The 23,439-nt window shown below is 46.4% G+C and overlaps 1 protein-coding gene and 9 non-coding genes across 10 annotated transcripts in view; 5 read left to right on the top strand and 5 right to left on the bottom strand.

The window, feature by feature from the left end:
- Positions 1 to 63: 63 nt before the first annotated feature.
- Positions 64 to 135, bottom strand: trnaw-cca (transfer RNA tryptophan (anticodon CCA)). The gene has a single exon. It is a non-coding gene; the product is annotated as a tRNA-Trp (tRNA).
- Positions 136 to 251: 116 nt separating this feature from the next.
- Positions 252 to 323, top strand: trnag-ucc (transfer RNA glycine (anticodon UCC)). The gene has a single exon. It is a non-coding gene; the product is annotated as a tRNA-Gly (tRNA).
- A 1,477-nt stretch (positions 324 to 1,800) lies between these two features.
- Positions 1,801 to 1,872, bottom strand: trnaw-cca (transfer RNA tryptophan (anticodon CCA)). Its single transcript has one exon. It is a non-coding gene; the product is annotated as a tRNA-Trp (tRNA).
- A 120-nt stretch (positions 1,873 to 1,992) lies between these two features.
- Positions 1,993 to 2,064, top strand: trnag-ucc (transfer RNA glycine (anticodon UCC)). The gene has a single exon. It is a non-coding gene; the product is annotated as a tRNA-Gly (tRNA).
- Positions 2,065 to 3,464: 1,400 nt separating this feature from the next.
- Positions 3,465 to 3,536, bottom strand: trnaw-cca (transfer RNA tryptophan (anticodon CCA)). The gene has a single exon. It is a non-coding gene; the product is annotated as a tRNA-Trp (tRNA).
- Positions 3,537 to 3,656: 120 nt separating this feature from the next.
- trnag-ucc (transfer RNA glycine (anticodon UCC)) lies at positions 3,657 to 3,728 on the top strand. The gene has a single exon. It is a non-coding gene; the product is annotated as a tRNA-Gly (tRNA).
- Positions 3,729 to 5,183: 1,455 nt separating this feature from the next.
- trnaw-cca (transfer RNA tryptophan (anticodon CCA)) lies at positions 5,184 to 5,255 on the bottom strand. Its single transcript has one exon. It is a non-coding gene; the product is annotated as a tRNA-Trp (tRNA).
- A 120-nt stretch (positions 5,256 to 5,375) lies between these two features.
- trnag-ucc (transfer RNA glycine (anticodon UCC)) lies at positions 5,376 to 5,447 on the top strand. Its single transcript has one exon. It is a non-coding gene; the product is annotated as a tRNA-Gly (tRNA).
- A 1,428-nt stretch (positions 5,448 to 6,875) lies between these two features.
- Positions 6,876 to 6,947, bottom strand: trnaw-cca (transfer RNA tryptophan (anticodon CCA)). Its single transcript has one exon. It is a non-coding gene; the product is annotated as a tRNA-Trp (tRNA).
- A 1,893-nt stretch (positions 6,948 to 8,840) lies between these two features.
- sdc2 (syndecan 2) overlaps positions 8,841 to 23,439 on the top strand; it is a 35,121-nt gene continuing 20,522 nt past the window's right edge. Inside the window, exon 1 of the mRNA XM_072370690.1 lies at positions 8,841 to 9,208. Within this exon, the coding sequence (XP_072226791.1) occupies positions 9,149 to 9,208 (60 nt within the window). The 5' untranslated portion in view covers positions 8,841 to 9,148. The remainder of the gene's footprint in view (positions 9,209 to 23,439) is intronic.

Raw genomic sequence — 23,439 nt, 5'->3', positions numbered from 1 at the left:
GACCAATTTTTTTGATAATGTTAGCTCTTCATCAGGCAGAAGTAACCTATAAAGGTGCAGTAATGACCCTGATGTGATTTGAACACACAACCTTCTGATCTGGAGTCAGACGCGCTACCATTGCGCCACAGAGTCACACGAAGCTGTTTGGTGGACCTCTGGTGTGAAGTATGGGCCGGATGATGTGACCGCAGCTGACCCTGAAGCACTTAGCTGTCTCACTCCAGATGGGCCAGATGTGGAGTTCCAGAGCGTTGGTGGTATAGTGGTGAGCATAGCTACCTTCCAAGCAGTTGACCCGGGTTCGATTCCCGGCCAACGCAGCGGCCGTTTTCAGGAGACCCAGCAGAGTTACTGGGCTGAAAACATATCAGTGATGACTTAGAAATAACTACTGAAAAAAGCTCAACAGGTCTAATTTGTGGCCACATACTCTGTCCATGTATTCAGATGTTTCCATATCCTAATCCAGGCGTTGGCCTGCCAGATGCAGCTCTTCTCATGACTGTATCTGTCTCGCAAATAAATCTTAGCTGACACTTCTTAACTAATTCAGTAATGAAATAATCCGCTTTCATTTTAACACAACAGAAAACCCAGTGTTAAAAATAACGTTGAAAATATGAAACATTATCACGCAGAAAGTAATCAGATTACAGTGATTTTTTAAAAAAGTAATCAGAATACAGTAATTTTTAAAAAAGTAATCAGATTACAGTAATCTTAAAAAAGTAATCAGATTACAGTAATCTTATAAAAGTAATCAGATTACAGTAATCTTTAAAAAGTAATCTGATTACAGTAATCTGTAAAAAGTAATCTGATTACTGTAATCTTTTAAAAAGTAATCAGATTACAGTAATCTTTTAAAAAGTAATCAGATTACAGTAATCTTTAAAAAGTAATCTGATTATTGTAATCTTTTAAAAAGTAATCAGATTACAGTAATCTTTTAAAAAGTAATCTGATTACAGTGTTTTTTTAAAGTAATCAGATTACAGAAATCTGATCACTCTCACCTTATTACTGTAATAAGTCTATGAAACACTTGATAGTGGCTGATGTTGCGTAGGTTAACATCTGTCTGCTGATGAACATCTGGTGAAAGAATTTTTAGCGCAGCCACCCATGCAACCTCTTCCTGCTTAGCCACAAAACTTCTCACACACAGAAGTGTGTTTCCATACAAAGAAGTGTTATTGAACCACTGCCATTGCGTCACAGAATCAGCTGCAGGTCTCAGGAAATAATCAAGGAGCCAATCTGCCCATGACCTAAACTCTCTGCTGCAGAGACTCTTTCTTACTTTCCATCTACCCAGTTCAGTGTAACTGCAAACTTCAGCATCATCTCAGAGCCTCGGGTCGGAAACGCATCTTCTACAGATTTATGTCTGAGATGTTTCATCGACTGTACCGGGGGTGCAACTAACTACTTTCTGAGGGGTGTGCAGACGCATGACTGGCACGCCCCATTCTTAACCATTCAATTATCAGTCTACAGTATTCGGATTACTGTAATCAGGTGATAATAATGAGGTGAGAGTAATCAGATTACAGTGATGAGGTGAGAGTAATCAGATTACTGTGATAGAGTAATCAGATTACTGTGATAGAGTAATCAGATTACTGTGATAGAGTAATCAACTCATTCTGATGTTGATAAAGACCTGCTTCCAAACTCTGGCCTGAAGCATCATATTCGGATATGTTAACACAGGAGGGTCGGTGAGGAGCACGACCAATTTTTCGATAATGTTAGCTCTTCATCAGGCAGAAGTAACCTATAAAGGTGCAGTAATGACCCTGATGTGATTTGAACACACAACCTTCTGATCTGGAGTCAGACGCGCTACCATTGCGCCACAGAGTCACACGAAGCTGTTTGGTGGACCTCTGGTGTGAAGTATGTGCAGGATGATGTGACCGCAGCTGACCCTGAAGCACTTAGCTGTCAGTCTCACTCCAGATGGGCCAGATGTGGAGTTCCAGAGCGTTGGTGGTATAGTGGTGAGCATAGCTGCCTTCCAAGCAGTTGACCCGGGTTCGATTCCCGGCCAACGCAGCGGCCGTTTTCAGGAGACCCAGCAGAGTTACTGGGCTGAAAACATATCAGTGATGACTTAGAAATAACTACTGAAAAAAGCTCAACAGGTCTAATTTGTGGCCACATACTCTGTCCATGTATTCAGATGTTTCCATATCCTAATCCAGGCGTTGGCCTGCCAGATGCAGCTCTTCTCATGACTGTATCTGTCTCGCAAATAAATCTTAGCTGACACTTCTTAACTAATTCAGTAATGAAAAATTCAGCTTTCATTTGAACACAACAGAAAACCCAGTGTTAAAAATAACGTTGAAAATATGAAACATTATCACGCAGAAAGTATTCAGATTACAGTAATTTTTTAAAAAGTAATCAGATTACAGTAATCTTAAAAAAGTAATCAGATTACAGTAATCTTAAAAAAGTAATCAGATTACAGTAATCTTTAAAAAGTAATCAGATTACAGTAATCTGTAAAAAGTAATCTGATTACTGTAATCTTTTAAAAAGTAATCAGATTACAGTAATCTTTAAAAAGTAATCTGATTACTGTAATCTTTTAAAAAGTAATCTGATTACAGTAATCTTTTAAAAATAATCAGATTACAGTAATCTTTTAAAAAGTAATCTGATTACAGTATTTATTTTTTAAAGTAATCAGATTACAGTAATCTGATCACTCTCACCTTATTACTGTAATAAGTCTATGAAACACTTGATAGTGGCTGATGTTGCGTAGGTTAACATCTGTCTGCTGATGAACATCTGGTGAAAGAATTTCTAGCGCAGCCACCCATGCAACCTCTTCCTGCTTAGCCACAAAACTTCTCACACACAGAAGTGTGTTTCCATACAAAGAAGTGTTATTGAACCACTGCCATTGCGTCACAGAATCAGCTGCAGGTCTCAGGAAATAATCAAGGAGCCAATCTGCCCATGACCTAAACTCTCTGCTGCAGAGACTCTTTCTTACTTTCCATCTACCCAGTTCAGTGTAACTGCAAACTTCAGCATCATCTCAGAGCCTCGGGTCGGAAACGCATCTTCTACAGATTTATGTCTGAGATGTTTCATCGACTGTACCGGGGGTGCAACTAACTACTTTCTGAGGGGTGTGCAGACGCATGACTGGCACGCCCCATTCTTAACCATTCAATAATCAGTCTACAGTATTCGGATTACTGTAATCAGGTGATAATAATGAGGTGAGGGTAATCAGATTACTGTGATAGAGTAATCAGATTACTGTGATAGAGTCATCAACTCATTCTGATGTTGATAAAGACCTGCTTCCAAACTCTGGCCTGAAGCATCATATTCGGATATGTTAACACAGGAGGGTTGGTGAGGAGCACGACCAATTTTTTTGATAATGTTAGCTCTTCATCAGGCAGAAGTAACCTATAAAGGTGCAGTAATGACCCTGATGTGATTTGAACACACAACCTTCTGATCTGGAGTCAGACGCGCTACCATTGCGCCACAGAGTCACACGAAGCTGTTTGGTGGACCTCTGGTGTGAAGTATGTGCCGGATGATGTGACCGCAGCTGACCCTGAAGCACTTAGCTGTCAGTCTCACTCCAGATGGGCCAGATGTGGAGTTCCAGAGCGTTGGTGGTATAGTGGTGAGCATAGCTGCCTTCCAAGCAGTTGACCCGGGTTCGATTCCCGGCCAACGCAGCGGCCGTTTTCAGGAGACCCAGCAGAGTTACTGGGCTGAAAACATATCAGTGATGACTTAGAAATAACTACTGAAAAAAGCTCAACAGGTCTAATTTGTGGCCACATACTCTGTCCATGTATTCAGATGTTTCCATATCCTAATCCAGGCGTTGGCCTGCCAGATGCAGCTCTTCTCATGACTGTATCTGTCTCGCAAATAAATCTTAGCTGACACTTCTTAACTAATTCAGTAATGAAAAATTCAGCTTTCATATGAACACAACAGAAAACCCAGTGTTAAAAATAACGTTGAAAATATGAAACATTATCACGCAGAAAGTAATCAGATTACAGTGATTTTTTTAAAAAGTAATCAGAATACAGTCATTTTTTAAAAAGTAATCAGATTACAGTAATCTTTAAAAAGTAATCAGATTACAGTAATCTTTAAAAAGTAATCAGATTACAGTAATTTTAAAAAAGTAATCTGATTACAGTAATCTGTAAAAAGTAATCTGATTACTGTAATCTTTTAAAAAGTAATCAGATTACAGTAATCTTTAAAAAGTAATCTGATTACAGTAATCTTCAAAAAGTAATCTGATTACAGTAATCTTTTAAAAAGTAATCAGATTACAGTAATCTTTTAAAAAGTAATCTGATTACAGTATTTTTTTTAAAGTAATCAGATTACAGTAATCTGATCACTCTCACCTTATTACTGTAATAAGTCTATGAAACACTTGATAGTGGCTGATGTTGCGTAGGTTAACATCTGTCTGCTGATGAACATCTGGTGAAAGAATTTTTAGCGCAGCCACCCATGCAACCTCTTCCTGCTTAGCCACAAAACTTCTCACACACAGAAGTGTGTTTCCATACAAAGAAGTGTTATTGAACCACTGCCATTGCGTCACAGAATCAGCTGCAGGTCTCAGGAAATAATCAAGGAGCCAATCTGCCCATGACCTAAACTCTCTGCTGCAGAGACTCTTTCTTACTTTCCATCTACCCAGTTCAGTGTAACTGCAAACTTCAGCATCATCTCAGAGCCTCGGGTCGGAAACGCATCTTCTACAGATTTATGTCTGAGATGTTTCATCGACTGTACCGGGGGTGCAACTAACTACTTTCTGAGGGGTGTGCAGACGCATGACTGGCACGCCCCATTCTTAACCATTCAATAATCAGTCTACAGTATTCGGATTACTGTAATCAGGTTATAATAATGAGGTGAGAGTAATCAGATTACAGTAATAAGGTGAGAGTAATCAGATTACTGTGATAGAGTCATCAGATTACTGTGATATAGTCATCAACTCATTCTGATGTTGATAAAGACCTGCTTCCAAACTCTGGCCTGAAGCATCATATTCGGATATGTTAACACAGGAGGGTTGGTGAGGAGCACGACCAATTTTTCGATAATGTTAGCTCTTCATCAGGCAGAAGTAACCTATAAAGGTGCAGTAATGACCCTGATGTGATTTGAACACACAACCTTCTGATCTGGAGTCAGACGCGCTACCATTGCGCCACAGAGTCACACGAAGCTGTTTGGTGGACCTCTGGTGTGAAGTATGTGCCGGATGATGTGACCGCAGCTGACCCTGAAGCACTTAGCTGTCAGTCTCACTCCAGATGGGCCAGATGTGGAGTTCCAGAGCGTTGGTGGTATAGTGGTGAGCATAGCTGCCTTCCAAGCAGTTGACCCGGGTTCGATTCCCGGCCAACGCAGCGGCCGTTTTCAGGAGACCCAGCAGAGTTACTGGGCTGAAAACATATCAGTGATGACTTAGAAATAACTACTGAAAAAAGCTCAACAGGTCTAATTTGTGGCCACATACTCTGTCCATGTATTCAGATGTTTCCATATCCTAATCCAGGCGTTGGCCTGCCAGATGCAGCTCTTCTCATGACTGTATCTGTCTCGCAAATAAATCTTAGCTGACACTTCTTAACTAATTCAGTAATGAAAAATTCAGCTTTCATATGAACACAACAGAAAACCCAGTGTTAAAAATAACGTTGAAAATATGAAACATTATCACGCAGAAAGTAATCAGATTACAGTGATTTTTTAAAAAAGTAATCAGAATACAGTCATTTTTTAAAAAGTAATCAGATTACAGTAATCTTTAAAAAGTAATCAGATTACAGTAATTTTAAAAAAGTAATCTGATTACAGTAATCTGTAAAAAGTAATCTGATTACTGTAATCTTTTAAAAAGTAATCAGATTACAGTAATCTTTAAAAAGTAATCTGATTACAGTAATCTTCAAAAAGTAATCTGATTACAGTAATCTTTTAAAAAGTAATCAGATTACAGTAATCTTTTAAAAAGTAATCTGATTACAGTGTTTTTTTTAAAAGTAATCAGATTACAGTAATCTGATCACTCTCACCTTATTACTGTAATAAGTCTATGAAACACTTGATAGTGGCTGATGTTGCGTAGGTTAACATCTGTCTGCTGATGAACATCTGGTGAAAGAATTTTTAGCGCAGCCACCCATGCAACCTCTTCCTGCTTAGCCACAAAACTTCTCACACACAGAAGTGTGTTTCCATACAAAGAAGTGTTATTGAACCACTGCCATTGCGTCACAGAATCAGCTGCAGGTCTCAGGAAATAATCAAGGAGCCAATCTGCCCATGACCTAAACTCTCTGCTGCAGAGACTCTTTCTTACTTTCCATCTACCCAGTTCAGTGTAACTGCAAACTTCAGCATCATCTCAGAGCCTCGGGTCGGAAACGCATCTTCTACAGATTTATGTCTGAGATGTTTCATCGACTGTACCGGGGGTGCAACTAACTACTTTCTGAGGGGTGTGCAGACGCATGACTGGCACGCCCCATTCTTAACCATTCAATAATCAGTCTACAGTATTCGGATTACTGTAATCAGGTGATAATAATGAGGTGAGAGTAATCAGATTACAGTAATAAGGTGAGAGTAATCAGATTACTGTGATAGAGTCATCAGATTACTGTGATATAGTCATCAACTCATTCTGATGTTGATAAAGACCTGCTTCCAAACTCTGGCCTGAAGCATCATATTCGGATATGTTAACACAGGAGGGTTGGTGAGGAGCACGACCAATTTTTCGATAATGTTAGCTCTTCATCAGGCAGAAGTAACCTATAAAGGTGCAGTAATGACCCTGATGTGATTTGAACACACAACCTTCTGATCTGGAGTCAGACGCGCTACCATTGCGCCACAGAGTCACACGAAGCTGTTTGGTGGACCTCTGGTGTGAAGTATGGGCAGGATGATGTGACCGCAGCTGACCCTGAAGCACTTAGCTGTCAGTCTCACTCCAGATGGGCCAGATGTGGAGTTCCAGAGCGTTGGTGGTATAGTGGTGAGCATAGCTGCCTTCCAAGCAGTTGACCCGGGTTAGGGTTAGGCAGCTCATTCACTCCGGTAAGAACGTCCATCTTACTCAAAGTCGTCGTTCACGTTGTCAGAATCTGATAAATATCCTGCCATGTTGCACAAAACTATCAGCAGCAAACTCTGTGAGAAGTTAGCCGACTGCCACAGAGCACGGAGTGAATAAACTGTGCTGCAGGGGGGCGTGTGGATGAAGTGGTCCCAGTAGAGTGTGGGGCAACTCTCTTCTCTAACAGGTTTAATAAAGCTGTAACCAGCTTCAGGTGATCCACCCTCATCACACAGATGATTCATATCGTGTGTTTTCCCTTCCATCCTAGCAGCTGCTCGGTGACACAGGGCTTCCTATGAACTCAACAGCACACCTGAAAAGAAGTAAACAGCACCCCCTACTGCCCAACAAAATGTATGTTTTTATTCTGACTTCACTGAAACAGGTTTGATGAAAAATGATGTCCCTTTGTCTCTAAAAAGTGATGCAAGATAAATCATTGTTTAGTATGATAATCAGGAGCTGGAGCAGCCTTCATGCACATCCTTCCAGAGCTTTGAGATATCTGTCTCAGAAGCTGTCTGTTTGAGGGAATTAATCCTGTTTTTGTCTTTTCTTTCATCAACTTTGGGATTCTGGGGAAGCCTTTGGGTCCGTTCTGGGCCCTCACACCGCATGGAGAACAGTTGGACTGTCTCCCCTGTTACCAGCCGGTAGCACTTTTGAATGAAAGATGAAGATTAAGCATCACTCAGCTGATCACATGTGACATGAATGTGGGACTGAACATTCACATCGGTGTTCTGTGTTGCCTGCTGCCTCCCACCCAGCTGATGCTGTTGTCAGATGTTAGGTGTCCCTTTACTTTTGAGATCATCATCTGCCACTGTAAAGCTGAGGGTGAAGGAGGAGAGCTGAGCCCAGCCTTACTCAGAGTCTGCTCAGGCTTACAGCAGAAGGGGCTTTGCTGCCTCCTAATTGGCTGTGTAATCTGGGCCACCAGGAGCTAAACTAGGGGGAGGTGGGGGAGGAGGCCTGGAAGCCTCAGCATTACAGCGGGGGAAGGGCGCCAAGAAGTGTTTCAAATGAACTCTTACATCCTGACGTAAGATTGGTGTGAATGTAAACTGCTGGGCTGATGGAGACAGACACTTTCTGACCGTTTGATCCGATTCAGAGTCAAAGAAGGAAAATCAAAGCTGCTCCTGTTCCTCAGACAGGTTCTGGAGAGAAAGACCCCCGAGCTGCAGCTGCGCATGAAGACACATTAACATCACATCTAACAAACTGCAGAACGGTTCAGAACTTTATTAAAACAGCCCTCAGAGGTCACCTGCCGTTAGATTTAAGGTTCACTCAGAACAGATTTCACAGACACGCCAGAGGATTACTGGCTCGGTTCTGCTGTTTCCCTGCTGCTGCTGTGGAGGATGGTGCCGCTGCTGCCTCATCAAAGATGTGAATGAAGGCAGAAAGTAAATGTTCGGAGTCGGTGTGTGCACCAGCAGGTGGAGCCGCTGGCCGTGCGTGTGGCGGTCCCGCTGATTGGAAATGAGATCTCTGACTGAATGTAGCTGGACTTGTGATCGGAACCAGCGGTCTTTCCTCTGGACACAAACACACTGATCAATCATTCCAATAATGACTCTGAGCTCGTGCGTGCCCGCCGCCGCGCACAGATCCTGGTTTCTGGCTCCTTGGCCCTGCGGTCGCCAGTTCTCTCAGTGTCTCGCGGTGTCTCGGTGGAGGGTAGCGCACGCACTCACAGGAGCTCACTCGTGCGCGTGCCTCACTTTGTCCTCGTTCTTTCCAGCGAACGCAAACTGAGAGCGAGCGAGGTGTCTCGTGCAGATTTCAGCGAAAGTTTGATTGAATTCAGTCAGATTTACGAGAGAAAAGGCGGCGAGAGGAGGAGGAATAACCCGACGCGACGCGACGCGACGCGTATCCGGTGGATCCCACTCCTGAGACTCAGGAGCGGCGGGAGTCGGGAGGAAGAAGAGGAGGAAGATCAGTCTGTTGGAACCGCGCGGAGGAATAATGAGGACCGGCTGGATCTGCGTGACCGTGGCGCTCTGCGTGCTCCTCAGCCGGGACCGGGTGAGTTTATCTGCGGGGATAAGTTCACGCTGGGGGGAGAGGGCACGCGCACACGGAGCGGTTCAGAACTTTTACCGTCTGTTCAGAACCGAAGTTTTACTGTGATGAGCCGAATGTGTGATCAGCAGGCCTCTTTATCTCCATCTGATCAGGTCCAGTGACTCTACCTCGCATCACGCACACACACACGCACACACGCGCACACACTTTCAACTGAACGGTGTTCAGCAGAATCAGAACATTTGGCATTGAATGAGTATATGTATGGGTTGGACTGGTTCTGTTGTATCTCTGCGGAGTCAGAACCCTCTAACTGGGCCGTCCGGTCATACGTGTTCCTGACTTTTTCTGGTTTTAGATTCTGACATGTTGAAGCTCTGGTTCAGCTGGTTGGTTCTGTGGGTCCTCCTCTGTTGGACCCACCTGTCCAATCAGCAACCTCTGGTGCTGTGGTCTCACCTGTCAGGTGTGACCCCAGAGGCTGTGACCCCAGAGGCTGTGACCCCAGAGGCTGTGACCTCACGCAGAGGCTGTGACCCCAGAGGCTGTGACCTCAGAGGCTGTGACCCCAGAGGCTGTGACCTCAGAGGCTGTGACCCCAGAGGCTGTGACCTCAGAGGCTGTGACCTCAGAGGCTGTGACCCCAGAGGCTGTGACCCCAGAGGCTGTGACCCCAGAGGCTGTGACCCCAGAGGCTGTGACCCCAGAGGGTGTGACCCCAGAGGCTTTGACCCCAGAGGCTGTGACCCCAGAGGCTGTGACCTCAGAGGCTGTGACCCCAGAGGCTGTGACCTCAGAGGCTGTGACCTCAGAGGGTGTGACCCCAGAGGCTTTGACCCCAGAGGCTGTGACCCCAGAGGCTGTGACCTCAGAGGCTGTGACCTCAGAGGCTGTGACCCCAGAGGCTGTGACCTCAGAGGCTGTGACCCCAGAGGCTGTGACCTCAGAGGCTGTGACCTCAGAGGCTGTGACCCCAGAGGCTGTGACCCCAGAGGCTGTGACCCCAGAGGCTGTGACCCCAGAGGCTGTGACCCCACGCAGAGGGTGATCAGCAGCAGCAGCAGGAGGCCACGCTCCATCTTCATCTCTGAGTCAGGCACCTTCATGCTCGTCTTTCTTGGTCATCAAAGGAAAAGATGTGCCGTCCTCACACTCAGCTGCTGGTTCGACCCGGACAGGTATGTATCACCTGGTTCTGACAGCAGGTCCAGTTTCTGTATGTATTATCAGACGCACTCAGATCTGGACCCTCAACATGGCACTGTAGTTGGAATCAGAACCTTTTAGAGGAAAGAGGAAGGAGGACGGTACCGTGGGTGCTCTGTTTTAAGGCTTTCTCACTCAGAACCAACCAGCTGCTGTAGAGTCTCAGTCCGCTCAGGGACCGGCTCAGGTGTGTGCTACGAAAGGCCTGCACGGTCAGGACTCTGCGTCATGGATCATTAGAACCAGGTTCTGGTACAGCTGTAGAACCTTCTAAGACCTGTACCACAGAACCAGGTCATCGCAGCCCTGTTTTCAGGTTATTTGTCTCAGTACTTCGGTAATACAGTCCAATTAGAGTCGTACAAAGCCGATCCAAAACCCTGTTAACCTGGTTTATCTGCTCAGATCAGAGTTTCTGAACAGAACCAGACTGAGGTTCTAACTGCTGAGAGTTTTAGTCGGTCCCTGTAACCCTGACCCTGGTGGAGGAGATCCTTGATCTGGACCAGCAGAGAGTTGGAGCTGATCCGGAACTAGTTTTCTAGCTGAGGCTGCTAAGATACAAACCAGAACCAGAACTGGTGCCGCCTCAGTGGAAATCTGTTTTCCTTTTTCTGCACATTAGATGTGCTGAAAACGCTTTGTTGTTCTGAGCCTCATGAGGAGAACACATCAGGGACCGGCCCACATCTCCTATGACCCCGCCCTCTTTCTTCTTCTTTGGTAGGTTAGAAAATGGAAAGTGGCGCAGAGGAGGGGGAGTGAGAAGAACCTGAACCAGGACGCCTGTTTTCCTCCTCTTTGTCTGAGATGCAGGAAGGCGGGGGGGACCCTGGCCTCACCTGGGGGGGACCCTGGCCTCACCTGGGGGGGACCCTGGCTTCACCTGGGGGGGACCCTGGCCTCACCTGGGGGGGACCTTGGCTTCACCTGGGGGGGACCTTGGCTTCACCTGGGGGGGACCCTGGCCTCACCTGGGGGGGACCCTGGCTTCACCTGGGGGGGACCCTGGCCTCACCTGGGGGGGACCCTGGCCTCACCTGGGGGGGACCTGTTAGTGAGGAAGATGCTGCCGTTTGGACTCATCCAGCATCAGAGCCATCTGATGGAAACTGGATTCATCTCCAGCTGTGACCAGTGAGAACAGATGTTTTTCTTCTGATTACTTCATCGGTCATTGACACGGTTCCTCTGGCCGGGTCGGGTCCTCTGTTCAGTTTCATCTGAGCAGAAAACCCGTTTTAGTTCATTTATACCTGAAAACATCTTATAACTTCCAACCTGAATGATGATGATCGTTCTGAATGACCAAAATGAGTCATCAGCCCAGGAGGAACCTCAGGGAGCGAGTATCAGGAGGTGTTTCGACCTGTAGGAAGGCCCGGTACCGGTACCTTTGGGGTGGGACTGCTCAGCGTTTTAGCTCCAGATTCGGTCCCCTCTTCTCTGATATCCTGTAAAACAGGCAGACCTGGATGAAGGTTCTATTACATGGATGTGAGCAGTTTGTGTGAAGCCGGTTCTGTGCTGACATCACGGTCACTAACATAAACATCTCAGTCAAAGGTCATGAGTTTGTCGTGAGTTCAGGTTCTGCTGGCCGCTTCGTTAAAGAACGACGTGAAGCTAAAGGAACGGTCCAACTGATCTCACTGAGCAGAACCGCCCGGCACACTGAACCCATCTGCGCTCATGTTTACGAGCAGCTTTTCGCCTCGAAAAGGCACCGCTCCAGTTTCCAGTGTTTGCCTGATCTTGGATCAGCTAACGCATGTAAATCAAGCTCTCTGTAATCCACCAGAAATTCCTCTCCACACAGCCTCTTCATCTGGAGCCGTTTTCATGAGAAAACGGATGAGCTGGAGAAGGAATTCTTCAGAGAACTGCCCACATGACACAGAGCACTTTCAGAGCACTAAATGCATGTGGATGTGTTAACCGGCCGGCCGCAGAGGAAACCCAGCTTTTTAGGCTCCAGTTAAGTCCTCATGAATATTCAGAGCTGAGACGTGTTTGCCATTGTAAGCCAACACAACAAGAGCAGACGCATAAAAGGAGCCCAGGTCCTGATCCACATTAAAACCCGCTCACGTAAAACTGGAACATGACACCAGTGGTCCTGCTAACAGGTCCAAAGAAACAGTGTGAAGTTTCAGTGGTTTCCCCATGAAGCTGCAGCTCGGTTCCAGCTGTTTCCATGCTTATAAAAGCGTGCACCTGTCTGCTGTGCTCCACATTCATGGCACAAACAAACGTGAGTTTTTAACGGCTGCTGCTGCTGAGCTCTGCCTGATGAGCCACATCCTGGCTGGAAAGTCTGAACTGTGACCGCACTGTGAGAGCGGTCCAGACACTGACTCACACTGTGAGACCGGCTGAGCTAACTGTGCTAAAAAAGGCCAAAGACAAATAGAATAAACACATGCTTGGAGTTGAGTTTCATTTGAGGAGCAGACCAACGTTTACAGACCTAAAAAGAGTCGGATGGTAAAGTTTGAGCTGCGTTCAGACTCTGAGTCCAGCGCCGCTCAGGCTGTCATGTGACTCTCTTTAAAGCGCCTCACTGTGACTCGGGCAGATCAGGTGATCAGATGTTGTTTCATACACAGGAAAAACTCTTGATAATTCTGGAATATGTGGTGTGACTTCTGCACTGCAAACACCAGAGAAGAAGTCCTCGTCTTGATGGGGGGGTCGTCAGACATTCCTCTGTGAAAGGTGGAGCCTCAGCAGGACCTCAGCCCTCTCACAGCAGTCATCATGTCAGTCCAGCTGAAGCTTTAACACATAATGTGGTGGAAGGCGAACTCTCTCCTGCTGTAAACAGCCGACAGACCATGAACTGCTTCCTGTTCCTGCTGTGAGGCGACAGGAGAAGAAGCCAGTAATGACTGGAGAAGATTTCTGCCCTTCATGTGGGACTGGAGTTCGAATCCTCACCTCCCCCTGCATGAAAGGTACTATCTCCAGTAGGGGTCCTGAGGCAAGACAACTAAGACCCCCCCATACCCTACCTGCCTATCAGAGTGTAAGAGGCTTTGGATAAAAGCATCTGACATAAACATAGTAACAACAGAAAAAAACAGGTTGCATCTAATTTCTTAAGAATATTCATAAAGTGTAACGGTGTGTTCAGAACCTTCAGGGCCCGGTCCAACAGTACGTTTCAGAACATTCCTGACTGAGTGAAATAAGATAGAAGTGTGTGAGCAGCAGCCATGATCAGAGCTGCCTGAGTCCTCCAAATACTAAGGAAAGGAGCTCCGACGCTTCCTTAAGGATCTCCTTTAGGAAACACCGGACCGTCCTTCAGGAGAGAAAGGAGCTCCGACGCTTCCTTAAGGATCTCCTTTAGGAAACACCGGACCGTCCTTCCTGAGAGAAAGGAGCTCTGACGCTTCCTTAAGGATCTCCTTTAGGAAACACCGGACCGTCCTTCCTGAGAGAAAGGAGCTCCGACGCTTCCTTAAGGATCTCCTTTAGAAAACACCGGACCGTCCTTCATGAGAGAAAGGAGCTCCGACGCTTCCTTAAGGATCTCCTTTAGGAAACACCGGACCGTCCTTCCTGAGAGAAAGGAGCTCCGACGCTTCCTTAAGGATCTCCTTTAGGAAACACCGGACCGTCCTTCCTGAGAGAAAGGAGCTCCGACGCTTCCTTAAGGATCTCCTTTAGGAAACACCGGACCGTCCTTCCTGAGAGAAAGGAGCTCCGACGCTTCCTTAAGGATCTCCTTTAGGAAACACCGGACCGTCCTTCCTGAGAGAAAGGAGCTCCGACGCTTCCTTAAGGATCTCCTTTAGGAAACACCGGACCGTCCTTCAGGAGAGAAAGGAGCTCCGACGCTTCCTTAAGGATCTCCTTTAGGAAACACCGGACCGTCCTTCCTGAGAGAAAGGAGCTCCGACGCTTCCTTAAGGATCTCCTTTAGAAAACACCGGACCGTCCTTCATGAGAGAAAGGAGCTCCGACGCTTCCTTAAGGATCTCCTTTAGGAAACACCGGACCGTCCTTCCTGAGAGAAAGGAGCTCCGACGCTTCCTTAAGGATCTCCTTTAGGAAACACCGGACCGTCCTTCCTGAGAGAAAGGAGCTCCGACGCTTCCTTAAGGATCTCCTTTAGGAAACACCGGACCGTCCTTCATGAGAGAAAGGAGCTCCGACGCTTCCTTAAGGATCTCCTTTAGGAAACACCGGACCGTCCTTCCTGAGAGAAAGGAGCTCCGACGCTTCCTTAAGGATCTCCTTTAGGAAACACCGGACCGTCCTTCCTGAGAGAAAGGAGCTCTGACGCTTCCTTAAGGATCTCCTTTAGGAAACACCGGACCGTCCTTCCTGAGACAAAGGAGCTCCGACGCTTCCTTAAGGATCTCCTTTAGGAAACACCGGACCGTCCTTCAGGAGAGAAAGGAGCTCCGACGCTTCCTTAAGGATCTCCTTTAGAAAACACCGGACCGTCCTTCATGAGAGAAAGGAGCTCCGACGCTTCCTTAAGGATCTCCTTTAGGAAACACCGGACCGTCCTTCCTGAGAGAAAGGAGCTCCGACGCTTCCTTAAGGATCTCCTTTAGGAAACACCGGACCGTCCTTCCTGAGAGAAAGGAGCTCCGACGCTTCCTTAAGGATCTCCTTTAGGAAACACCGGACCGTCCTTCAGGAGAGAAAGGAGCTCCGACGCTTCCTTAAGGATCTCCTTTAGGAAACACCGGACCGTCCTTCCTGAGAGAAAGGAGCTCCGACGCTTCCTTAAGGATCTCCTTTAGGAAACACCGGACCGTCCTTCCTGAGAGAAAGGAGCTCCGACGCTTCCTTAAGGATCTCCTTTAGGAAACACCGGACCGTCCTTCAGGAGAGAAAGGAGCTCCGACGCTTCCTTAAGGATCTCCTTTAGGAAACACCGGACCGTCCTTCCTGAGCTCATTCTGTCCCACAATCCCTTGCAGCTGCAGCTTTTATAGCGGCGCTCCATCATTTTCATCCAGTCGTTCTAACTGTGATTCATAAACATGAGGACAGGAGGAGGACTGTGAGCAGCCTGTCACAGAACTATATTTAAAGTAATATTCTATATCATCTCTGATATAGTCCATCTGACTTTAACCTTGTGATATTTTTCACATGTCGAAGAGAAGATGACAGAAGGTTTGTTTTTGGACAGGACCGGAGGGATGTTGTGTTGCAGGTGGGCTTGGTCATGTTGTAGGAGAACCAGCCTTCTCTCCGATGATCTGCTGGGTTTAAGTGTGTGAAGTGCAGCTCTGTGTTATTGTGCCTCACACCGTCTGTATCTGCTGGTTGTTAACGCACTGAGCAGCTCTAATGTAGTCAAAGAGTTAATCTGTACTAATGCACTCTGTTAGCAGCCATCTGTGTTGTCAGGAGCAGCTGCAAAGCTGTTCTGCAGGCTTCAACATTCAGCCATGGAAACGTGTCACATGAGCTCAGTTTGGTTTAAATGCAAATATCTGGACAGGCTGACTGCACGGTCTGTGGATGGAGGAAGGCTCCAGACTGTTTCTCCTCTTCAGGAAGTCTGTCTCTGCGCAGTCGACTCTCATACCAGAGAAACTCAAACTAAACAAAAACGGTGAGGGCAGACTCTTCTGTCTGACGTTTCAGCTCATCAGGGCTCCATTACTCTGAAGATCATTAATCAAGTGGTTTGGTGGCTAAGCTGAGGTTCTGAAGGAACGCAGCATCACTTTGGGGTTCGGCTGGGGGGGGTATGGTGTCAGGCTGTGGCCTCAGCTACTGATGAAGGACAGAAAAAGACAAAGCTGCCAGGTTTCAGCGTCCTCCTCCATTAAGCTCCACTCCAACTGAATGTTAGACACCATTTTAGGTCATTAGATGGTCATTAGTGGGAATAACTTTTAAGTTTCACGTTGGCTGAGTTAATTTAGTCTGTGAGACCTCCTCAGCCTCCTGAGTGAATCAGCTTTTAAACCTTTATTTATTCAGGATTAAAAAAAAACAAGCCTTGAAGTTAAAAAAAAAATCTCTTTTTACAGGATGTCCTGACCAAAAGTAAAAATGTGACGTCTCACACTGATGGTGACTGGTTCACTTCCTGTTTTGTCTGTATTTGTGTGCAAGTAGCGCTTTTCTGCATGTATGACCTGAATGTCACCTTATCAGGTCACCTGAAATACCGTGGGAAGGACCTGATTATTGATCCGACATGTTCGTTGTCGATGGACACAAAACACCGAGCTGCATTATGGGTGGAAAAGCCTGACCTTGTCTTGTCCACCGGGAACAGAAGTTTGACCCAGCGGGTGATCACAGCTGCATCATGGGAACATAGTGATGGCCTTCAGCATTAAAGCTGTGAAGCATGTGTTCCAGGGAGGATCGCAGCTTCTGTTCGGTGTTGGATGGAGCAGCAGAACCTCTGCCACCAGCTTTCAGTTTGTAAAGTCTGTTCAGTCGTGGCCAAAAGCTCACGGAGTGACACAAACATTGGTTTTCAGCTGTCCCTGAACTTTCTGCAGAACATCTGTCCTGATGTTTTTCTTGGAGAGAAACAACTTCTTTGCGGCCCTTCTTGACACCGGACCATCCTCCTACCGTCTGCTCCTCACCTCCTGAGCCAGCTCTGCCCTGGTGGTGGTCCGATCCTGCAGCTGGATCACCTTTAGGAGGCGACCCTGAAGCTTGCTGGGCTCTTTTTATGCAAAGCAGAGAGGATGGCAGGTGTTTCCCTGCAGGTAACCATGGTTACCAGAGTAAGGACAATGATTTTTAAACTCCTTTCAAAGTATCCAGTCTGCTGCTCTGACTCAGTCAGCAGTACAGATGAACCTGCCATCAGAAAAACAAACTGAGGCAGCTGCACCATCCACAGCCAACCCCTTCATCCCCCAGACGTTCCTGGAACCGGTCTGATGTTCCCATAGTATGTTAGGGGTGGGAATCTTTTGGCACCTCACTATTCGATTACGATTCAGGGGCTAAGGGTTAACCCTACCCTACGTCGGGTGGAATCGAGTTAACCCCTAAATTCCACCTACATCACCTACAGCACGGCAGCGGATCTGATACATTTCAATTCCAATCAATGACTGCTTCCAATCAATGACTGTGCTTCCAATCAATGACTGTGCTTCCAATCAATGACTGTGCTTCCAATCAATGACTGTGCTTCCAATCAATGACTGTGCTTCCAATCAATGACTGTGCTTCCAATCAATGACTGCTTCCAATCAATGACTGTGCTTCCAATCAATGACTGTGCTTCCACCAGCTCCGTCACAGCGGCGCTCCGGAGCCTCCGCAGCAGATATAGAGCTTCTATTTTAGCCAGAAGCAGAAGCACAGAGCAGATCGCGCGGGACAAGAAGTCGCGCACAGAAACCAAATAAAAGACAACGTGTTCACGGAGGAGGATCTTCCCCTGCACTACACCTTGAAAACGTCATAATAATGTGGCTCTTGTCCAGTTCGCTTCCGCCGCCGCCGCCGCTGTTGTAGTAGCCGAAGTGTTTCCAGACGTCTGCTTTTCAATCTGCGAGGTGGGTAGCTGCGGTTATCCGTGGCTGTTTTCCTCCGTGGCCGTTTTCCTCCGTGGCCGTTTTCCTCCGTGGCCGTTTTCCTCCGTGGCCGTTTTCCTCCGTGGCTGTTTTCTTCTGTGGCTGTTTTCCTCCGTGGCCGTTTTCCTCCGTGGCCGTTTTCCTCCGTGGCCGTTTTCCTCCGTGGCTGTTTTCTTCTGTGGCTGTTTTCCTCCGTGGCCGTTTTCCTCCGTGGCCGTTTTCCTCCGTGGCCGTTTTCCTCAGCGGCCGTTTTCCTCAGCGGCCGTTTTCCTTTGTGGCCGTTTTCCTTTGTGGCCGTTTTCCTCCGTGGCCGTTTTCCTCCGTGGCTGTTTTCCTCAGCGGCCGTTTTCCTCAGCGGCCGTTTTCCTTTGTGGCCGTTTTCCTTTGTGGCCGTTTTCCTCCGTGGCCGTTTTCCTCCGTGGCCGTTTTCCTCCGTGGCCGTTTTCCTTTGTGGCCGTTTTCCTTCGTGGCCGTTTTCCTCCGTGGCCGTTTTCCTCCGTGGCCGTTTTCCTCCGTGGCCGTTTTCCTCCGTGGCCGTTTTCCTTTGTGGCCGTTTTCCTCCGTGGCCGTTTTCCTTTGTGGCCGTTTTCCTCCGTGGCCGTTTTCCTCCGTGGCCGTTTTCCTCCGTGGCCGTTTTCCTTTGTGGCCGTTTTCCTTTGTGGCCGTTTTCCTCCGTGGCCGTTTTCCTCCGTGGCCGTTTTCCTCCGTGGCCGTTTTCCTCCGTGGCTGTTTTCCTCCGTGGCTGTTTTCTTCTGTGGCTGTTTTCCTCCGTGGCCGTTTTCCTCCGTGGCCGTTTTCCTCCGTGGCTGTTTTCCTCTGTGGCTGTTTTCCTCCGTGGCTGTTTTCTTCTGTGGCTGTTTTCCTCCGTGGCCGTTTTCCTCCGTGGCCGTTTTCCTCCGTGGCCGTTTTCCTCCGTGGCCGTTTTCCTCCGTGGCTGTTTTCCTCCGTGGCCGTTTTCCTCCGTGGCTGTTTTCCTCAGCGGCCGCTCCTGGTGCGCTGCCCATAGCGTCCCGGAGGTGACGCGTACCACGCTTCTTAGTTCCGCAGTTTAGAACCGTCTGTATTACTTTATTTAAATATTCTAAATTTGGACGTTTGTGAATCGATTCAGAATCGTCCGAACAGCGATGCATCTAAGAATCGGAAATTTCCCCCACCCCTACACAATGTCCATCTGAGTGTCGGCCTGTTTGTGGAGCAGCGCCGGTTGGTCAGAATCGTTTGTTGTCCCAGAAGCTTTCTGCACATTAATGCAGGGAAGCAAAGGCCTGCAGTGAGTGAGAGAACAGAGTGTTGGCAGACACACTGCAGCCATTTTTAGCTGCAGGAGTTTTGGTGGTGATTTCATGGTCTCTGCTCTGGTTAGGCTCAGTGTAATGGCGTGCTGTTCCAGCCCAGACGGGCTTTTCCATCATGAAATATCATTGTTGTATTACTGCTGACCCTTTCTGTTGCTTCAGTTCAGTCATATTTTCCTCAAAATATGAGCAAGAGCTCCACTCAACCAAGACCCAGAAATATCCCCAAAAATGTGAGACAGGCCGGTTATGTATGTCCAACAGAACAGGGACATTAGGAGATGGTTTCCGGTTCTGGTCGTTCAAAGCTGACCCTATACATGATCTCTCAGAGTGGGTTCTGCTGCTGGATGATAAAAGAGGAGCACAGCTGGTCTATATGTGTTGAATATGGAAGCATTATTCTTTTGGGTCATAAGACAAGAAATGAGTGACCGGCGCTGTGCTGATTCTGTCAAACACACAACCAGACACACACACGGTGTGTGATTTCCCTGTGAAAGCTGTTGGATATATCAACAACAAATTTGTGCGCTACAAGAAAGGATTTTTGCCTTAGAAACTGAAATGGGACTTCTGCTACTTACAACTTAAAGCTAAATGATGCCGTGTCTTTTCCAAGACTCTGTAAAGGCACTTATGATGGACTTGATACGAAGCCGAAGAAACGTCCAACTGTTGGTATCAGCGGAGGATATGTAACATCACCCGGAATAAAGTTAACAAACAGATTTTTACCGCTGTCAGAGCCAGATGTGAAACAGACAGAGAGACGGTACAAAGCAGCAGATGGACAGAATAACTGTGCTCAAGGTCAAAGATACTTGTGCTTGGAGGCGGAGCCACATCTAATATTAACATAAACAGAGTAGAGATGCAGCTATCCAAGAGCCTCTGACATCACAAAACTACCACCTGAGGTACGGGCAGAACACCGAGGGGTGAAACAGCTGAAGGTGCAGAGAGAATCAGTCTGAAATTAAAAATCTCACACTTTGACTTTGACAAACTATTTGAGAGTCTTGATAAAGTGGCGATTAGGGCTGCCACAAATGATTGTTTTAATCGTCGACTAATCACCATTTTTTTTTTTTATGTAAAACATACAGCTTATCGCACCAAGATGCAGCTGCTCTTATATAACCATCATTAGCTTTCAGCCTGGAGTGTTTAAGGTAGATGTCAACTAAAAAAAAGACAATATCATAGTTCATTAACCCTTTAATGAAATATGCAGCTTGTTGCAATAAACAATTGTTTAATTGTGTAGCAAACACACAAAAAGAAATAAGGTTTTTGGTTTTTTTGTCTTGACTGAATTACTGTCAATTGTGTGCACTGCTTTTGACTGTTTAGTCTTAACAGGGGTTTTTAAATTATTAGGTTTGAGAACACCCTGTGTTCTAATGTTGATGATCTGTCTCTTAAATGCTTTGGATACCATTGCTCCTGTCAAGGTTAGAATGGTTAAAAGCAGGCAAAGGGCGCCATGGAGAAGAGAAGAGTCGGTCAGGGCACAGAAAAGGGAGAGCTGGAGAGCCGAAGGGAAATTTGGTGCAGGTCAGAACTCCAGGTTCATTATGAGGTTACAAAGAAAAAAGCTATGTGTGTTCAACCTGACTTTGTGTAGAACAAGTTATTTTTCTGACATCATCAATAACAGCAGTAACAACTCTCGTGTCCTGTTTGCTACAGATTAACAAACCCTCCAGTTTCACTGCCTTTAGAACTCATTTCTACATCTAAGTGTAATGAGTTTGTAATATTCTTTAATGACAAAGTTCAAGGCATTAAAAATGCAATAATTTCCACAACACAAAACAACTTCTCTGCAGCCAGTTAGACACAGAGAGCTGACACATTTCACACCTGTCACCCTACAAAACAGTCAAAGAGATCATCTGCAGTCTGAGTTCATCCACATGCTGCCTTGATGAGTTTCTCACTAGATTTAAAGTCTGTGCTGAGCAGTTTGTTACCACAACTCGCTCTTCTAGTTAACATCTCCCTTCAGACTGGAACATTTCCAAAGGCCTTAAAACAGCTGTAATTAAGCCTCTTCTAAAAGAGAGCAGTCTTGATGCCACAGTACTGAACAACTGCCGGCCCATATCAAACCTGCCGCTCTAAGGCACAGTCCTAGAAAAAGTTGTATACCAACAGCTTTCTGACTTTCTCCTGTCTAACAATGCTTTTGATACTTTCCAATCAGGCTTTAGGCCCCCCCACAGCACTGAGACAGCTCTGATCAAAGGTAACAAACGATATCCGCCTGAACACAGACGCAGGCAAAGTCTCAGTCTTAGTTCTGCTGGACCTGAGTGCTGCTTCTGGCACAGTTGACCATCTTATTACAGAGGTTAGAAGACTGGGTGGGAATCTCTGGTAGTGCTTTAAACTGCTTTAAGTCCTATCTCGAAGACAGGAAGTATTTTGTTGAAATTGGTAACTGTCTCAGACCAAATAGCTATGACCTGTGGGGTTCCCCAGGGGTCCATCCTGGGGCCCCTATTGTTAAATCTGTACATGCTCCCATTAGGCCAGCTAATATGCAGCTATAATGTGTCCTACCACAACTATGCAGATGACACTCAGATCTACGTGTCACTGACGGCAGGAGAACACGGGCCTGTAGATATATTGGGTCGCTGCATGGAACAGATCAGAGTGTGGATGCAAAACGATTTTCTCCAGCTAAACTCAGACAGAACTGAAATCATTGTCTGTGGCCCACAGAAACAAAGAGAAAGTGTCATCAGTCACCTTGAGACTCTCTCTCTGAAACCTATTAATCAGGTTAGAAATCTGGGGGTAATATTGGACTCAGACCTGAACTTTAACATCAGCAGCTTTCTACCTTCGTTGCCAGAATCAAAGGAAAAGTGTCTAAACCAGACGTAGAAAGACTAATCCATGCATTTGTCTCCAGCAGGTTAGACCACTGTAACGGCTGCTCACTGGGCTCTAAACGGGCCGTAAGACAGCTGCAGGACATCCAGAACTCTGCTGCTGGAGTTCTGACTAGAACCAGGAAATACGACCATATTAGTCCAGAGCTCAGGTCTCTGCTTTGGCTTCCTGTCGCTCAGAGAATAGACTTTAAAGCAGCTCTGCTCCTGTACAAGTCTCCTCATGGTCTAAGTCCATCTCTGACATGTTAGAGCCACATGAACCAGCTGGGAGTCTGAGGACCTCAGGGAGGGGTCTCCTGCTGGGGCCCAGAGTCAGGACTAAACCAGCTGAGGCTGCGTTTCAGCTTTATGCTCCTAAAGTCTGGAACAGTCCTCCAGAAGATGTGAGACAGCCTCAGCTCTGACAATGTTTAAATCCAGGCTGAAAACAGTTTATTTAGCTGTGAATATGACAACTGAAAGTATTTATCTGCACTCTTTGCTTTGAGTTTAATGAATTAATGATTTTTTTTATGTTTTTGGAATGATTTTATTTGCCTTCTTGTGATTTTCTGTGGCTGTAAAGCACTTTGAATTGCCTTGTGCATGAATTGTGCTCTACAGATAAACTCGCCTTGTCTTGCCTTGATTGAAGTCTGATACCTGAGGCGGAAGCACAGAACTGTCCTTCGGGATCCGATTAGAACAGAAAAAAATGAGTTCAGTAACCAGGTGAACCAAAGCTCCACCTATACGCAGGTTCAGAATCAGTTTTTGTTGACATGCTGTGTGGTTGTGGATCTACGCTGACACACGGATCTGCCATAATTACACTCATTCAGTCAGTCATGAGTAATTGTATGAGTCATCCTCCGCCCACAGCAGACACATCTCCTCTACCAGTTTTCTCGAATGAAGGACCTTAACTCAAACTTCATCAGATATCTGTCTCCTCAAACATTATTGATGACCTCGATTCTTTGTATATCGTCTGTTCCTCGGGGCTAATCTAACCTCAGTAGTCCCTAACACGAAGCAAGCTCTGTCACAGTTGTTGTGTTGCTGTTTCCTTCGGCATCACCTCAAATATAATGTGTTGATGGAGGCAGAGGTTCACAGCTTGTATGGGTCTCCCAGCAGGTCAGGACTCAGATGTTGGTCTGAAAAGTCTTTGAGTCTCTTTGTTTAACATCTGAGTGAAACGCACACGCTAAACTGTATCAGTCATGTGATCTGGTGGCTCAGACTTGATTAGGGCCAGAACATTCAAGCCTCTTTAAACATAATACAGGAGTTATTAAACA

The sequence above is a fragment of the Leuresthes tenuis genome, unplaced genomic scaffold, assembly GCF_036924035.1.
Source record: "Leuresthes tenuis unplaced genomic scaffold, fLeuTen1.0.hap1 SCAF_18, whole genome shotgun sequence".
Taxonomy (NCBI): Eukaryota; Metazoa; Chordata; class Actinopteri; order Atheriniformes; family Atherinopsidae; genus Leuresthes; species Leuresthes tenuis.
The sequence above is the reverse complement of the archived record's forward strand: the minus strand, read 5'-3'. Positions and strand labels throughout refer to the sequence as shown.